Source organism: Pristis pectinata, chromosome 17 (genome assembly GCF_009764475.1).
Source record: "Pristis pectinata isolate sPriPec2 chromosome 17, sPriPec2.1.pri, whole genome shotgun sequence".
Lineage (NCBI taxonomy): Eukaryota > Metazoa > Chordata > Chondrichthyes > Rhinopristiformes > Pristidae > Pristis > Pristis pectinata.
The window spans coordinates 24,811,702-24,825,087 of record NC_067421.1 but is presented as its reverse complement, the minus strand read 5'-3'; the positions used below and the strand labels follow the sequence as shown (position 1 = coordinate 24,825,087).

The following is a 13,386-nucleotide window of genomic DNA, read 5'->3' as shown; positions in this document are numbered from 1 at the left end:
TTTTCTATTCTCCTTAAATGCACAATTTTATACAAAAAAATCATAATTGCTTCACAAAACATTAATTATGGCTAGGACATGATTTCTTTTATTGGTACATAGCAAAATTGCTCATTTTTACTTATTACAAAACTTAAAGATATGCCTAGCAAAAACTGGAAGAACTCAGCTCGTCAAGCGGCACCTGTGGAGGCAAGGGAATTATCGACATTTCGGGTTGAGACCCTGCATTGGGACGGAGGGAGCAGTGGGAAGATAGCCAGTATATAGAGGTGAGAGGGAGGGGTGTCACCTAGAGGCTGGTAGGTGCTAGGTATAAACAGAAAAGGGGGAAAAAAAAGGCAGATAGAGCTGGGTGGGGGAGGGGACTGGGAAGGGTAGACACAGAAGCTGGTAGGTGACAGGTGGAACCAGACAAAGGAGGGATGATAGGCAGGTGGAACCAGGTGGGAGAGGGAATCCATTTGCCTTTCCCCCCTTCTCTGCTTTCACCTACCAAGCTCTGTCACAACTCTCACCCCTCCCCCTTTGCCTCCATCTGCCCATCATCCTCCTTCATCTGGTTCCACCTATTACCTACTAGCCTCTGTCTAACCCCTTCCTCTCACCTCTGTATACTGGCTATGTTCCCTCTACACCCTCAGTCCTAATGCAGGGTCTCAACCCGAAATGACAACCATCCCCTCTGCCTCCACAGATGCTGCTTGACAACTGAATTCTAGTAGTGTTTGTTTGTTGCTCCAGGCTCCAGCATCTGCAGTCTCTTGCATGTTCGAGAGATCTATTACTTCCTGTTCTCTTTAAACTCTAATGATATTGAAATCAGTAATAACAATTACACGCTTTACTCCAATTATTCCTTTAACAAAATATTTTCTTTCATGTAACCACAAGCACTGCTTTATGGCCCACTTCCACCTGCACCTCTGCTTACAGTCATTAATCACCACTGCTATACCAATGACCAGCATATCCCACAAAAAAAATGGAATGGATCACTTTGTGAAGCAAAATGACCAAAGCTACAAGTACTGACTGGTAATATTTTTCATTGGCAAGCAGCTTCATTGGTGAAAATAGATAAGGAAAACTTTTTATTCATTATATAAGCTAAAATTGAAAAATTCAAACCCAAGTTATAATCAGAACAGATTACTGTGGATACACAAGAGACTGCAGGTGCTGGATTCTGGAGCAAAAAGAAACTGCTGGAGGAACTCAGCAGGTCAAGCAGCATCTGTGGGGGCAAAGGAATTGTTAAAGTTTTCAGGTCGAGACCCTGCAATTAGGATAAAACAGTAACAGGTACAAGATTTAAGTTAAGAACTAAGCCTGTATGTATTTTGTTGAATGTATTTTGTTGAATATATTTTGTTGAATATATTTTGTCTAATACAGCTCATTTTTATAGAGTAAATCTGAATGAAGCTTCTCCACTACACAGATGTGCAGTTAAACGTGAAAATCTTGGAGGTGTTATCTGGGTTACTTGCATTACACCAGAGGCTGCATTATAACAACATTTCAATGATAGACTCAAATCACTACAAAGGGATTTAGATGCATTCTTATCCACCAAGCAGAAGAACTATTTAGAACATTCAGGAGTAAATTAATTTTTTGTCAATTTGATAACCTACAGTTACTGTCAAAAATCCTGTTTGGGGTAAAATCACAATCCTTAGAATTTAATTGGTGTTATAGATTGGACTTTATTGCAATCTTTTATGCCTTTCATCCATTTTTCTCTCTCTTAATTCCAACCCTTATTTGCAGTTCCAGGCTCAGATTCTGCATTTCTCGGTGAGAATCATTCAATCCGATTGATTGAGGAGCCAGAATGCTTTTTATTTGCTCAAATGCTATGGATACTTGTGGTGCATTTTCTTATTGGCCCTTTTATACCACCACTCAATAGACCTTTTCAATTCAAACAATTTATATTTATCCTACTTATATTCTTTCACTCAACCATCTCCCTATCCATGAGAGTATATTTGCTAAGTACGAAGTTATATATAATTCCACATGCCTCCTCCTCCAACCCAGTCCCCACCTCTGGATCTCCAGATGGTTCCATTTGCTAGGTTCCAACTCCCTGATACGCTAGGCTCCTTAACTGTTTGATCCTTCAAACCTCTGATGTTCATGATCCCTTAATGTTTCTGACAGACCCTACTCTCTGTTTCGGATCCATAACACCGATAGTTCTGAGATTATCACTATCCCTAGCAAGGCTGGGCCCTGGTTCAGACCTTGGTCACTTTTCATCTCTGACCATAAGACCCAATCTTAGGCCACTTACCCCTGCATTCAGAACCCCGGGCCCAATCATTAGTCATTCATTCCATGCCAACCAGAGGCACCAATCCTTTTTTCAGACCGACCTCCAGGCCTCAACCTTTCTGTCAGAACTGACATCAAACTTCTCTTCATCCCCACCTCCCACCTCCATCAGAAACCTCGTCCACTCCCTCACCCACCTACCTACCTTGCTTGTTAATTTGACCCTCAGGTCTCGAACCTTGGCCCACAGCTGCCTGCTGTCTTCCAGCCCACCACCAGTTCAAACCCCAGCTTTGCAGCATTTCCACTACCAAAAACGCAATGCTTTGCAGTAGTTCCTAAAAATTTGCTTCAACATGCCTGCAACCAAAACAATATTTGAATGCCACTCTGACACCCATCCATTGCACAAGAAATTTTAAGCATTTATCACTGTGTGGACATCAAGGTCAAACTGTGAACATTTCTCCTTGATGTCTACACAATGAATTATGTAATTCTCGCCTAGTTAGATAAATATCAATTCGAGTGTCAAAGCTTCCTGCATTAACACACTTCAGCCAATCATGCTACCAGAAAAGCCACTCCTAGTGCATCAGTTAATTCAATAAAGAACAAAATCAAATTTAGGATTGTTTGGTCTGTATAGTTTAGGGCTACATCAGGCTTTGGATTTAAATTCTCATTGTTAAATATCTATTTTCTGCTCATTAAGATGAGCGATAAAGTACCCATAAATGAAGCATTATACATTTGGACACAGAGGTCAGCTTCTTCTACTCTGCTCAACAATACCCTGACGGTATGAGAATCTTATCATGAAGCACTTGACAATTATTCTATTTCTTAAATTGTGCCATCCTGTAAACTTAGTATCATAAGTGTTGATTTAGGACTCACAATTACAAAGAATGGATTGTCCAAAGTTATTTCACATGGGCTCCTTATAGTTGGCAGATTCAACAACTTGCATGTAAGCACAGCCCTAACAAATGAATGGACTAGTCAACTACAAGGCAAATGACAGTCCCTTAACATCTTGTGTAATGGTTAGCATAATGTTATTACAGCGCCAGTGACCTGGGTTCAATTCCACCACTGTCTGGAAGGAGCTTGTACGCTCTCCCAGTGTACGTGTGGGTTTCCTCCAGGTGCTCCGGTTTCCTCCCACATTCCAAAGACATACAGGTTAGGGTTAGGAGTTGTGGGCATGCTGTGTTGGCTCTGGAAGAGTGGTGACACTTGCGGACTGCCCCAGCACATTCCCAGTAACGCAAGACGACGGATTTCACTGTGTGTTTCGATGTACATGTGACTAATAAATATCTAAATATCTTCCTCTCTTAAGCACCTTTCTCTGGTGTCACTTCCAGGTCAATTAGTAGCACCCTTGCCCGAGTCAGAAGTTTCTAGGTTCAAGTCCCATTACAGAGCCTTGTGCAAAAACAAAGATCTAATAATCCAGTTTTCTGATGAGATGTTAAAGAGAAGCCCTTTTGCTCCCTTATGGTCATAGCAGAATATTGTGGTGTTCAGGTCCATATTACCCCTCAATCAACATCACCAAAAATCTCAAATTAACTGGTCATTATCACATTCCTGATTGTGGGAGCCTGTCATCCACAAACAGGCTACTATTGTAACAATGATACCACAAAAGTACTTTATTGGCTGCAAATCACTTTTGGATCAACTGAGAAAGAAACTATATGGAAGAAAGTCCCCTTTTCCCAAATCCTTATCAATATCAATTCTTGTAACTAAGTGTACAGCCGACTCTCTTTTACTATTTGTCACCTTTTTCATTGACATTATGATCAAAGCCAGATCTGTAGTCCAAAAGATAGAAACAAAACATGTAAACCTTGTATAATTGTGGTAAAATTACTACACAAAAACTTAAAATATTTTTAAGCCATGCATAAGTACATTTAAGTTTTTAAATACAATTGCAGATTTTTAAAACATGTGAATTGTAAAGGCCAAGTTACTTGTAAGTATTTAAAGGACAACAGAAAAGCAATGAAACGCTATGACTGTTTTTTTGTCCATCCATTGGTTTTTCAGATCTGATTTACCTTTTATGGCTTCTGCAGACTTCACCATATTGTCACCTTTCAACAATTTATCAAATCTGTAGGTAATGTTAGTATGCCTGCTGTACTTTAATCTTTTGATCCCACAGAAATTACACATTGTTATATGAAACAGAACTTTCATTTCTAAAGTGGTTCCAGTAAGTCTAGTGGGCATTTTTTGTTCTCTGATGCAAACCCTTTCTTCAAATTTATTTCTTCTTCAAAATACCACTAAATCAAATTCTGCTAAAATTTAACGATAAAGCAATCCACGTGAAACCACATTAAGTACACTAGCTCCTTCAAAATGCTTTGTTCTCCACCCCTCTTTTTCTCCTGAATATGACTCATGATGAGGAGGGTTCAGAGGTGATATGTCACCCAATAGGCTATTTTCAGGAATATTCAGGAAGAAAGAATTAGTAAGTTACTTGATTGTGGTTCCCATTAAATCTGAAGTTCATCCCATTCTTATCCATTACCTAGTTTTGCATTTCCTGCAGTTGAGAATGCTGACAAAATTTTCTTTTCTATCTAGCAATGCTATGTCTTTCAGCACCCTTGATGAAATTAACTAATGCAGCATTAAAGAAAAAAACAAAACTGGGACTTTCCAATCTTTGACAGTGCAACGTCATGGCACAAGGTACATTTACTCATCAACTCACAGAGAGCCCATATCAATGAGACAAGATTATGTCAACCTAGTTACATATCAATGTCTACTCAAGTAAGTATTAAACCTAGCTGTGTTAAACTATCTTTTGACTGCTTATATAGCCTACTTCTTTGTGTACTTGTCAAAAGCTGATGTGGAAAGTATCTTTATTTGTCTAGATTTAAGATTAGCCTGAAAAGTTGCATTTTTCTGTCACACAGACATGCTGCAAATGAGACATTTAACAGAAATGTACTTTCTGTATTGCAAATCAGTCAGGCAAAGGACTATTTTTGTGGAATATATTAAATTTGCTCAGTTGCAGATTTTAAACATCTTCCAGTGCTTCTGTCTGAACCTTATTTCCTCTCCACCATCCTCCCACTTCAGATGCAATTACTCCTAAATCTTTGTTTCATGTCATGTGCAGTTGTTGAACATGTGCAGTCACAGTAACTCAGCCTGTGTGGGAAGTTTCGGAATACCTGACTTCCAATCAAAGATAATTTGGCAAGGGAATCATAGAAAGTGGCATTTAGAAATTAATTAGAAATTAGCAGCAACAGAAATTCCAATTTACCATAAATTGTCAAGAATTAAGATTTTGCTGAGCATATTATTGCGATAAGAGAAACGTAGTTTAATTAAAAATTTCTAAACTTGGAATTAATCCACATTTTGTTTTTATTTTACTCCTTGTCAGGTTTCTCACTTTTCCAGTTGAGTTGGGTTTGTCTTGTTAGTGCTTCCCTGATAAATTGGCACAAGACAAAAGGAGGTTAAATTGGTTCTCTTAAAAAAAGCATGGCCATATTTTAAAAATACAATTCATGCTGCCTGCTGATTATTATGACCGCAAACAAAAATCATTGTATGCAGTTGACATTATCAGTCCTGTTCATTGGCTGAACAAAGGCCAGAGGTAGTGTGACTTAACAATGGCTTGCACTTTTTAAAGTGCAAATTGACTGCTGGAAATATACTCATTTTGAATAACTTTGTCAAGTTTGTGCGATCCACGAGGAATGTTTTCTGACAATGATCAATTGTCAGGAAACATTATCAATTTGATACAATTTCTCAATGATATATCCTACCATTCAATTCACAATACTAATCATCCACTTGACAACAATCTCCACCAATTAGTAATCAACTATTTATTTCATATGGTTTACCTCACCCTCATATAACTACTATTTTTGTAAGTCCCATACCCACTACTTACAGCTCCTACACTGTCCCAGTTAAACATAATAGCCACAACACCTAAAGATATCACAGGGCATTCACTCAAATGCTTTCCTTTTTCAGGATAAAGGAATGCATAAAAGTAGATAGTAATAAAAGAAAACTGGATGACAGAGCACCAGTTCACTTTAACTGTCATGAAGGCAATAGCACTAGTCACCTTGGGAATAGGCATTACTCTGTCAATTAACAGTGGCAGCACAGAGAGGATCAATGATGAGGGTCTCAGCATTTTTAATCCTTCTCCTCTCTTCCCATTTTTAATACAAGCTGCAGATATTTTTCACTTTCCCCTCAACACAACCCAATTCCAGTTACATTTTTCATGGACTGGGGACTTTCCCAGTAAGAGAAATTGTCATAATCAATGAAGGAAAACACTAGCCCTCAATCCTACACTTGTAAACCATTGCTTGGAGTCTGAATGCAAGCAGTTCAGAAGCTAGGATGGAAGAAGGGTCAGTCTGTGCTGAGGCACGAATCACGTTCTCAAGTGCCCAGCAAACAATAGCGACGTTGTTAGATAACTACAGGATGAGGTTCTAGACTAGCTCTGCTGGAAAGAATCAGATGACAATTCTGATGACCCAGGTTACTTAACTTAGTACAGCTTGATGCAAAAGACCCGAATACAATAGGATACAATGCCTTTTACTGGAAACCAATTGCATAATGTGAATAGAATACAGTTCTATTGATGAATATCACTGAATTCAGATGACAAGCTTATAAAGTTGCATTCTTGCAGCCAATGACACCCTATAGGAGAGCCTACAATCCAAGAAAAGCCACGTATTTATTTCTCTCGCTTCTTTCTGGAAACAGCAAATGATATGAACGCATTTTTCACTTGCAAATATGGGGACTCAGCAGCTTTGTAAAGTTGTGTTAAGGAAATAAAATCCCTAAAACACCATCAGCCTCTTGCCAACTGTCTTTGTCTTCTTCTAGCAGTGTGTTCTGTTCTGTGTGGCCTCACTTCATTTTTCTCAGTTATGTTCCATTCCCAGAAGAGGCAATGGCAGGACACGTGTGGAACCAATTTCTTCAGCACAATACTTTAAATGACAATATTTGTACTAGAAGACCAGCCAGGCCACCACCAACTCAAACTTTAGTCAAATACAGAAAATCTCCAAAAAAAAAGCATCAGAATGATTCAGTAACTAATCCATAAACACTTCGTAAACACTAATGAGAAAGTCTTTTTTTAATGTCAAGACGAAGTGAGTGAGAGTGTGTAATTATAGTAAAGAGTATCAGTAGATTCAGAGCAGTAGTATATTTTGTGTTATGATTTCACAATTCCACACGCTCCAAATGTTGTTAGGAACTATACTGAAGAGGTAACGAGAGCCCTTCTCCTTCTTTTTCTCCAAGAAGCTCCAGCAATCCACCCATATGTGGAAGCAACTGGTTTGGCAACTTCCAATCTACTTATAAATTTTTCAAACTTTAAACAACTATACCCAAGATAAGGAGAATTACAGTTTCAAGTCGAAGAATCAAACCAGCAACCTACATTCAAGCAGTTAATGGTTACTTTAAATAGTACCAGAAGTAAATCCTCCATGCCTCTTAATGTTGTGTTTTGCTGTGCAAAGTTGAGAAAGGGTGCAGGCTGAAGCACTGGGGAAGAAAACAGCCATGTTGGTGGCTATATTGTAACTCTTATGTTGCTGCCAGACATCAGGTGAATGGGACATCCCTTTAATCAATATGGTGTCTGATGCACTTTGCGTTAGAAATGTGCCTGTAGAAACCACAGTAAAACCATAGTTGTGGCAAAATGGGCACTGCCATGCCCAAATTCATGCTCTTTTAAAACCAGCCATGAATTAATAGAGCACTGCATATTTATTTTATTAAGGCATAACAAATAAAAGCAGAAGTAGGTCATTCAACCCTTTGTGACTATTCTGCCATTCAGTATTACAGCTATCTTTAACCCCAAAACTATTTTTCCTGCACTAACCCAACATCCCTCGATTCCTTTAACATTTCAATTGAAACTTTTCAATCTTCAATGTCTACATACTTGATGACTGAATCACCACAGCCTCTTAGATAGAGAATTCCAAAGATTCATCACCCTCAAGTGAAAGAAATTCCATCTATCACAGTCCTGAATAGCTGAATTCTTTATTTTGAGGCTGTGGCCCCTGATCCAAGACAGCCCAGCCAAGGGGAACATCATCCCTGGAACTGCCCTCTCAAATTTAAAAATCCTCTCTATTATAAGGTACTAAAGTTTACATGTCCAGTAAATATTGTTCATGGTAGTTTAAAATAAAATTGTTTCCATCAGATGTACAAAAATTTTGGTGAAAAGTTTTAAATTGCTAAAATAGTACTACAAAACAAAAGAAGATCCACAAATCCTCAGGCAAGAAACCCCAATGTTGTTGAAGATACAAATCTACACAGTTAAGCAAATGGTTCTTATTTCTAATCGACTTAAAACAATGAAGAATAAAGGTAACTATTTACTTACACAAGAATGTTTCCTGATGCAGACAAAGGTCGCTCCTCTCTTCTACTTCCCTCGAAAGGGTTCCCAAACGAACGTTTTCGTAACATTGTTTTAACAAGAATCTGGTGAAAGAACATCAGTTTTATAACATTCTAATCCGAAAGCACATGATTAAATACGGGCTTCAAGTTACATAAAAGCAAAACCAGATTACTTGTTATGTTTACTTTTAAATACTACTAACAATATAGCAATACTGTGTAGAAAAAAAATACCATGAAAGATTTTGAATTTATTTTTAGGCATCATTAATCCATTTTTCCATCCAGAACAATTTTCTACTTTAATTTCATGATGTAAATGTTAAATTCCTGTTTAAAGGAATTACAAAATGTGTGCAAGGTAGAAACAATAATGCTACATTATTGAATTTCTTGAATAATAAAGGATGGAAAATGATCTGGTGCTGGAAAAGCTATCTTCTATGAATGTATTGGCTGATGTTGACCCAAATTAATCAGTGAACTAGGGATTTTAGCTGTGCTTAGGAACTTACTGTATCTTTGGAATTGAGGCCAATTTAGAAACAGTTGTCTGTGAAGCAAAGCCCTGCAGATGACAATATAAGGCTATTACCATATTTTCACCACTTGACAAGTGGTACACTACAGTGAAGAATATCTATTAGTACACCCAGGAAGTACTCAACTTTATTAATGGCATCTGAGACTCAAGTGACAGCAGGCATGAATAATTTAAGATATTTCTGTGACCTGCAGAAGACTCTCAGCAAGCAGATACAATAGAATACTGGCACTATCAGCATGGACCATATTTACAGGACATGCAATGATTTATTTGTGACTCACTGAATCAATAAATCACTTACCACTGTTGCTAGGCTTGGAATATGTTTGACAGAATTCTCAACCTCCTCTTCAGTTACTTCAACAAGAATACAATTCTCATCCTCTGTAGGAAGTGCTTCAGCACCATGTCGCGTTACCCATGGATGCAACTGCAAGTTAAAGGAAACAACCACAAAAATAAGATCTTCACAGTAATAATTGGTCACATTTTTATCCAGACAAATGCAAAGTATGGAATTGGAAGTTTTGCTTTTATAACTATAAAAAAAAACTTTATTCTAACAGTATTTTGAGAATTAATGTCATAACACTGGTGGTTCCATTACCTTTACAGCAATGCTTGGGGGCTAGAAGTAGTGATTTTCCCTCTGGTAAACCTAGCTTATCTGCTTCACATCCCATGAATGCCAATCCCCCACATCCTACTGATAATTCTCTCTCTCTTCCATATTTCCCCAAATAACAATGAGACCACAGCACCAAAAGTCCATGCTGCCTTCATTTCCCATTTTCTCTTGCCTATTTTCATTGATGTTAGAGATGGACACCACTGGCCCAGATGGTTCTGAAGCCAAGTGGTAGAGCCCTGAGTGCCACAATGGATTGATGTGCAAATGCCAGGACAAGACCATCATCAGTCTTTGGTGCCTTTGACATCAGGGAAACCCCCACCTTTAGTTTTGTTAGCTATAAAGGTTTTCCAATATTTCTGAACGTCTCATTCAAATGAATGGGTTCATGCTACAGCTGGCACAGAGTACAAGCTCAGTCGAGTAGTTGAAAAATGACCAGCTGGTCATTGGGATATGTGCATGCATATAGGAGTCCTAAAAACTTACTGGCAACTCTGCTGAGAAGCACCCCAGTAGCTGCTTGCAAAAATACTGGGAAAACTCCACAAAGTCCAGGCCAAGTAAATATATCCCCAGTTGAAATTACAAAATGACAATCTTGTCCTTTATTCAATTTGATATTGCCCCTCAATGATGATTATGAACATACTGCGAAGTGGTTCTATCTCCTGCATTATGCGGGAAAATGAACCTTTTGTGCATTAAATTATAGACCAACGAAAAGAGTAACAACTTCTTCCAATTTGCATCATATTATAATGTATATCAAAGTATTGATAAAGCATATAATCAACAAAGAAATCTCCAGAGCGATTGCAGATGCAGTGTTTCTCTATTTTACCTTGATTTGTGAAACTGTAATTCTGGTTTCTGGGTTTTTATCCAACATTTTAAAAATGAGATCCTTCACCTCTTCAGAGAGTTCTGGCCTAGTGTGCAAAATTGAAAAAAGATGCTTAAATATTTTTACCAAAAAGGTAGCAATACTTCCCACATTAATTTATCACATTCCTCAACTCACAGAAGTTTGCAAATATAAATCACTGAATGAGAATAAAAAGTTTGATCAAGTGAGAAATAGCAAATTTCAAATAAAGAAAGAAAAAAAATCAATCATTAAATTGTATAAAGAAACAGAAATATATGCTAAGTACTCACTGCTCAGGAAATTCCACTGGGTGGTTCTTAATTTTGTTATGCAGACTTAATATCTGATCATCCATAAAGGGGCACTGTCATAAAAACAGAGCTTTATCAGTTTCACATTCATTCTCTTACAACCTGTTTTGCAGTTATTAAAATATAAAGGTGTTAAATTAAACAGCATTATTGAAACTACATCAATTATTTTTACTTACTTGCCCCACAACAAAGCAGTATAATGTGACACCCATCGCCCAAACATCCAAAGCCTAATCAGAGAAATCAAAATCAGAATCAAAAATAAAAATGACCACGTTGCAGATCTGAAGCTAAAGTCCGAAGAAAATATCTTGAAAAAAAAACTCCACGTAGATGATGAAAATAACAATATACATTCAAGTTTAGAATTTAAGGAAGGTCCAAGGTTGATTTTCCCAACAATAAAAATTCCAGGGAAATAAATTGATGCCAATGTAGAATTTTCTTCGCAATAAGTTTATTATTTTCCAAGACCATTAGACTTCCCCACAAGATCAAGTGTACAAAATACAAATTATATACCTTTATTAAATAGTAACTGGTATGACTATTTCTTCTTGATCCACAATGAGAACATATGGTTTTAAGTTTGCTTTAAAAAATTTCCTCAACATAAAAGTAACTACTGCTAAGGGAAGGAATTTCCCACTGAAATGGATGGGTTACAAATCACTACTATGGTCTGAGAAAAAGACAGGTAAAATACTCATACTTTTCACTAAAACTGACTAAATGTCAGGACTAAAATTCAGTTCTAACACAAAATAAAGTGGGCAATAGCACAAACGTAAGAATCTCAGTTAAAAGTATGTTGAAGGGTAATTAAGATTTTTCTTGCAGAGGAAATGAATTTTTTACATTTTTTGTTTTTACCTTGCCATGAAAATTCCTCCTGGATTCTAAAATGGTCTCTGGGGCCATAAATGCAGGAGTGCCCACACTGCTGGTGAGAAGAGCGTCAGTTCCTTCAAACTGATTGCTAACCCCAAAGTCAGCAATTTTGATGCGTCCATCTTCTCCAACCAAAAGATTGGAAGGTTTAATGTCACGATGAATGATCTTTTGATAGTGCACTGCATACAGAACACATTTTAGTTAAATTTACCTTGATTATTTTCATTGTTATGATTACCTGTCAGCACCATGTCTTAGAGCAGGAAGGATAGCGTAATGCTCCGTATCTCATACCAATCTCCCCGCCTACAAATAAAAATAACAATAACCTGGACCAATCTAAAACACCTTTGAGGTAATTAAACATCATGCAACAGCAAAACTGTGTGTCAAATTTAGCAAGCAACTCAAATCATATTACAGGTGAAAACTGAAGAAAACTATTATTAGAATGAAGTTCTGGAAACATTCATTTCAGATAATATTTGTCAGGAGAAAAACATTTAAATGTTTCAGGTCAGTGATCCTGCAGAGAGAGCGCGAGAGAGAGGTTTTAAGGTCAGAGAGAGGAGGAAGGAAAGAGGGGAGGTACGAGATAGTGTAAATGCTTGGAGTTAAGCTCAAGTATAAAAGAAATAAAAGCAAAGCATGCTGCTTAGCCCAATGCACTTGCTCTGCCATTCAATAATATCATAGGATCTTTTATATCAACGTCACTTTCCCAAATTGACCCCCTAGTTTGTTTCCCTTAACATCCAAAAATCCATCCACCTCTGAATCGAACACATTCAGCAATTGAAGCACCACAGCCTTTGAATAGAGAATTTCAGAGATTCACTGCGCTCTGGGTGGAAAAAAAAACTCTTATTCCAGTCCAGAATAGTTGACCCCTCATTTGAGGTTGTAACCCCTGGTTCTAAACTCTGTAGCAAGAGGAAACAACATATACAAACCTGTATTGTCAATCTCCTTAAGGATTTTCCATCTCTTGATTGGATCTCCTCTCATTCTTTTGTAGACCGAATACAAATGTTTCGCAGAACAGCCACACAATCTGTGTTTGATTACACTGATTCACCATCTCATTTGTACTCTGACCTCTCTCTTCAATTCTCCATCCCACTCTAATATGCAGCTATGACTCTGAACCTCCTGTTGCCCATTGCTTAATTCTCCAGAAGTCTGACCTGTGTATTTGACCTCCAACACTGCACCAATGAAATACAAAATAAGCTTAATGGTGCAACTCTTCTTCCAATTGTACACATTGCAGCTTTCTGGAATCAGCTTTGAGCTCACCAATTTCAGAAAACCTGCACTTCTAGATTACTCATTTCACATT

At 37.6% G+C, this 13,386-nt stretch overlaps 2 protein-coding genes across 8 annotated transcripts in view; one reads left to right on the top strand and one right to left on the bottom strand.

Annotated features, from left to right (window-relative positions):
* p2rx4a (purinergic receptor P2X, ligand-gated ion channel, 4a) overlaps nt 1-5,026 on the top strand; it is a 57,481-nt gene extending 52,455 nt beyond the window's left edge. Inside the window, exon 12 of the mRNA XM_052031886.1 lies at nt 4,903-5,026. Within this exon, the coding sequence (XP_051887846.1) occupies nt 4,903-4,929 (27 nt within the window). The 3' untranslated portion in view covers nt 4,930-5,026. The remainder of the gene's footprint in view (nt 1-4,902) is intronic.
* The window catches only part of LOC127579242 (calcium/calmodulin-dependent protein kinase kinase 2-like), a 58,990-nt gene that overhangs the window by 8,731 nt on the left and 36,873 nt on the right, over nt 1-13,386 (bottom strand). For all 7 annotated transcript variants that reach the window (XM_052031883.1, XM_052031879.1, XM_052031880.1 and 4 more), the window contains exons 10-15: nt 12,024-12,223; nt 11,327-11,380; nt 11,127-11,200; nt 10,810-10,897; nt 9,636-9,764; nt 8,768-8,868 (exon numbers count right to left, since the gene is read on the bottom strand). In XM_052031883.1, the coding sequence (XP_051887843.1) occupies nt 8,768-8,868; nt 9,636-9,764; nt 10,810-10,897; nt 11,127-11,200; nt 11,327-11,380; nt 12,024-12,223 (646 nt within the window). The remainder of the gene's footprint in view (nt 1-8,767; nt 8,869-9,635; nt 9,765-10,809; nt 10,898-11,126; nt 11,201-11,326; nt 11,381-12,023; nt 12,224-13,386) is intronic.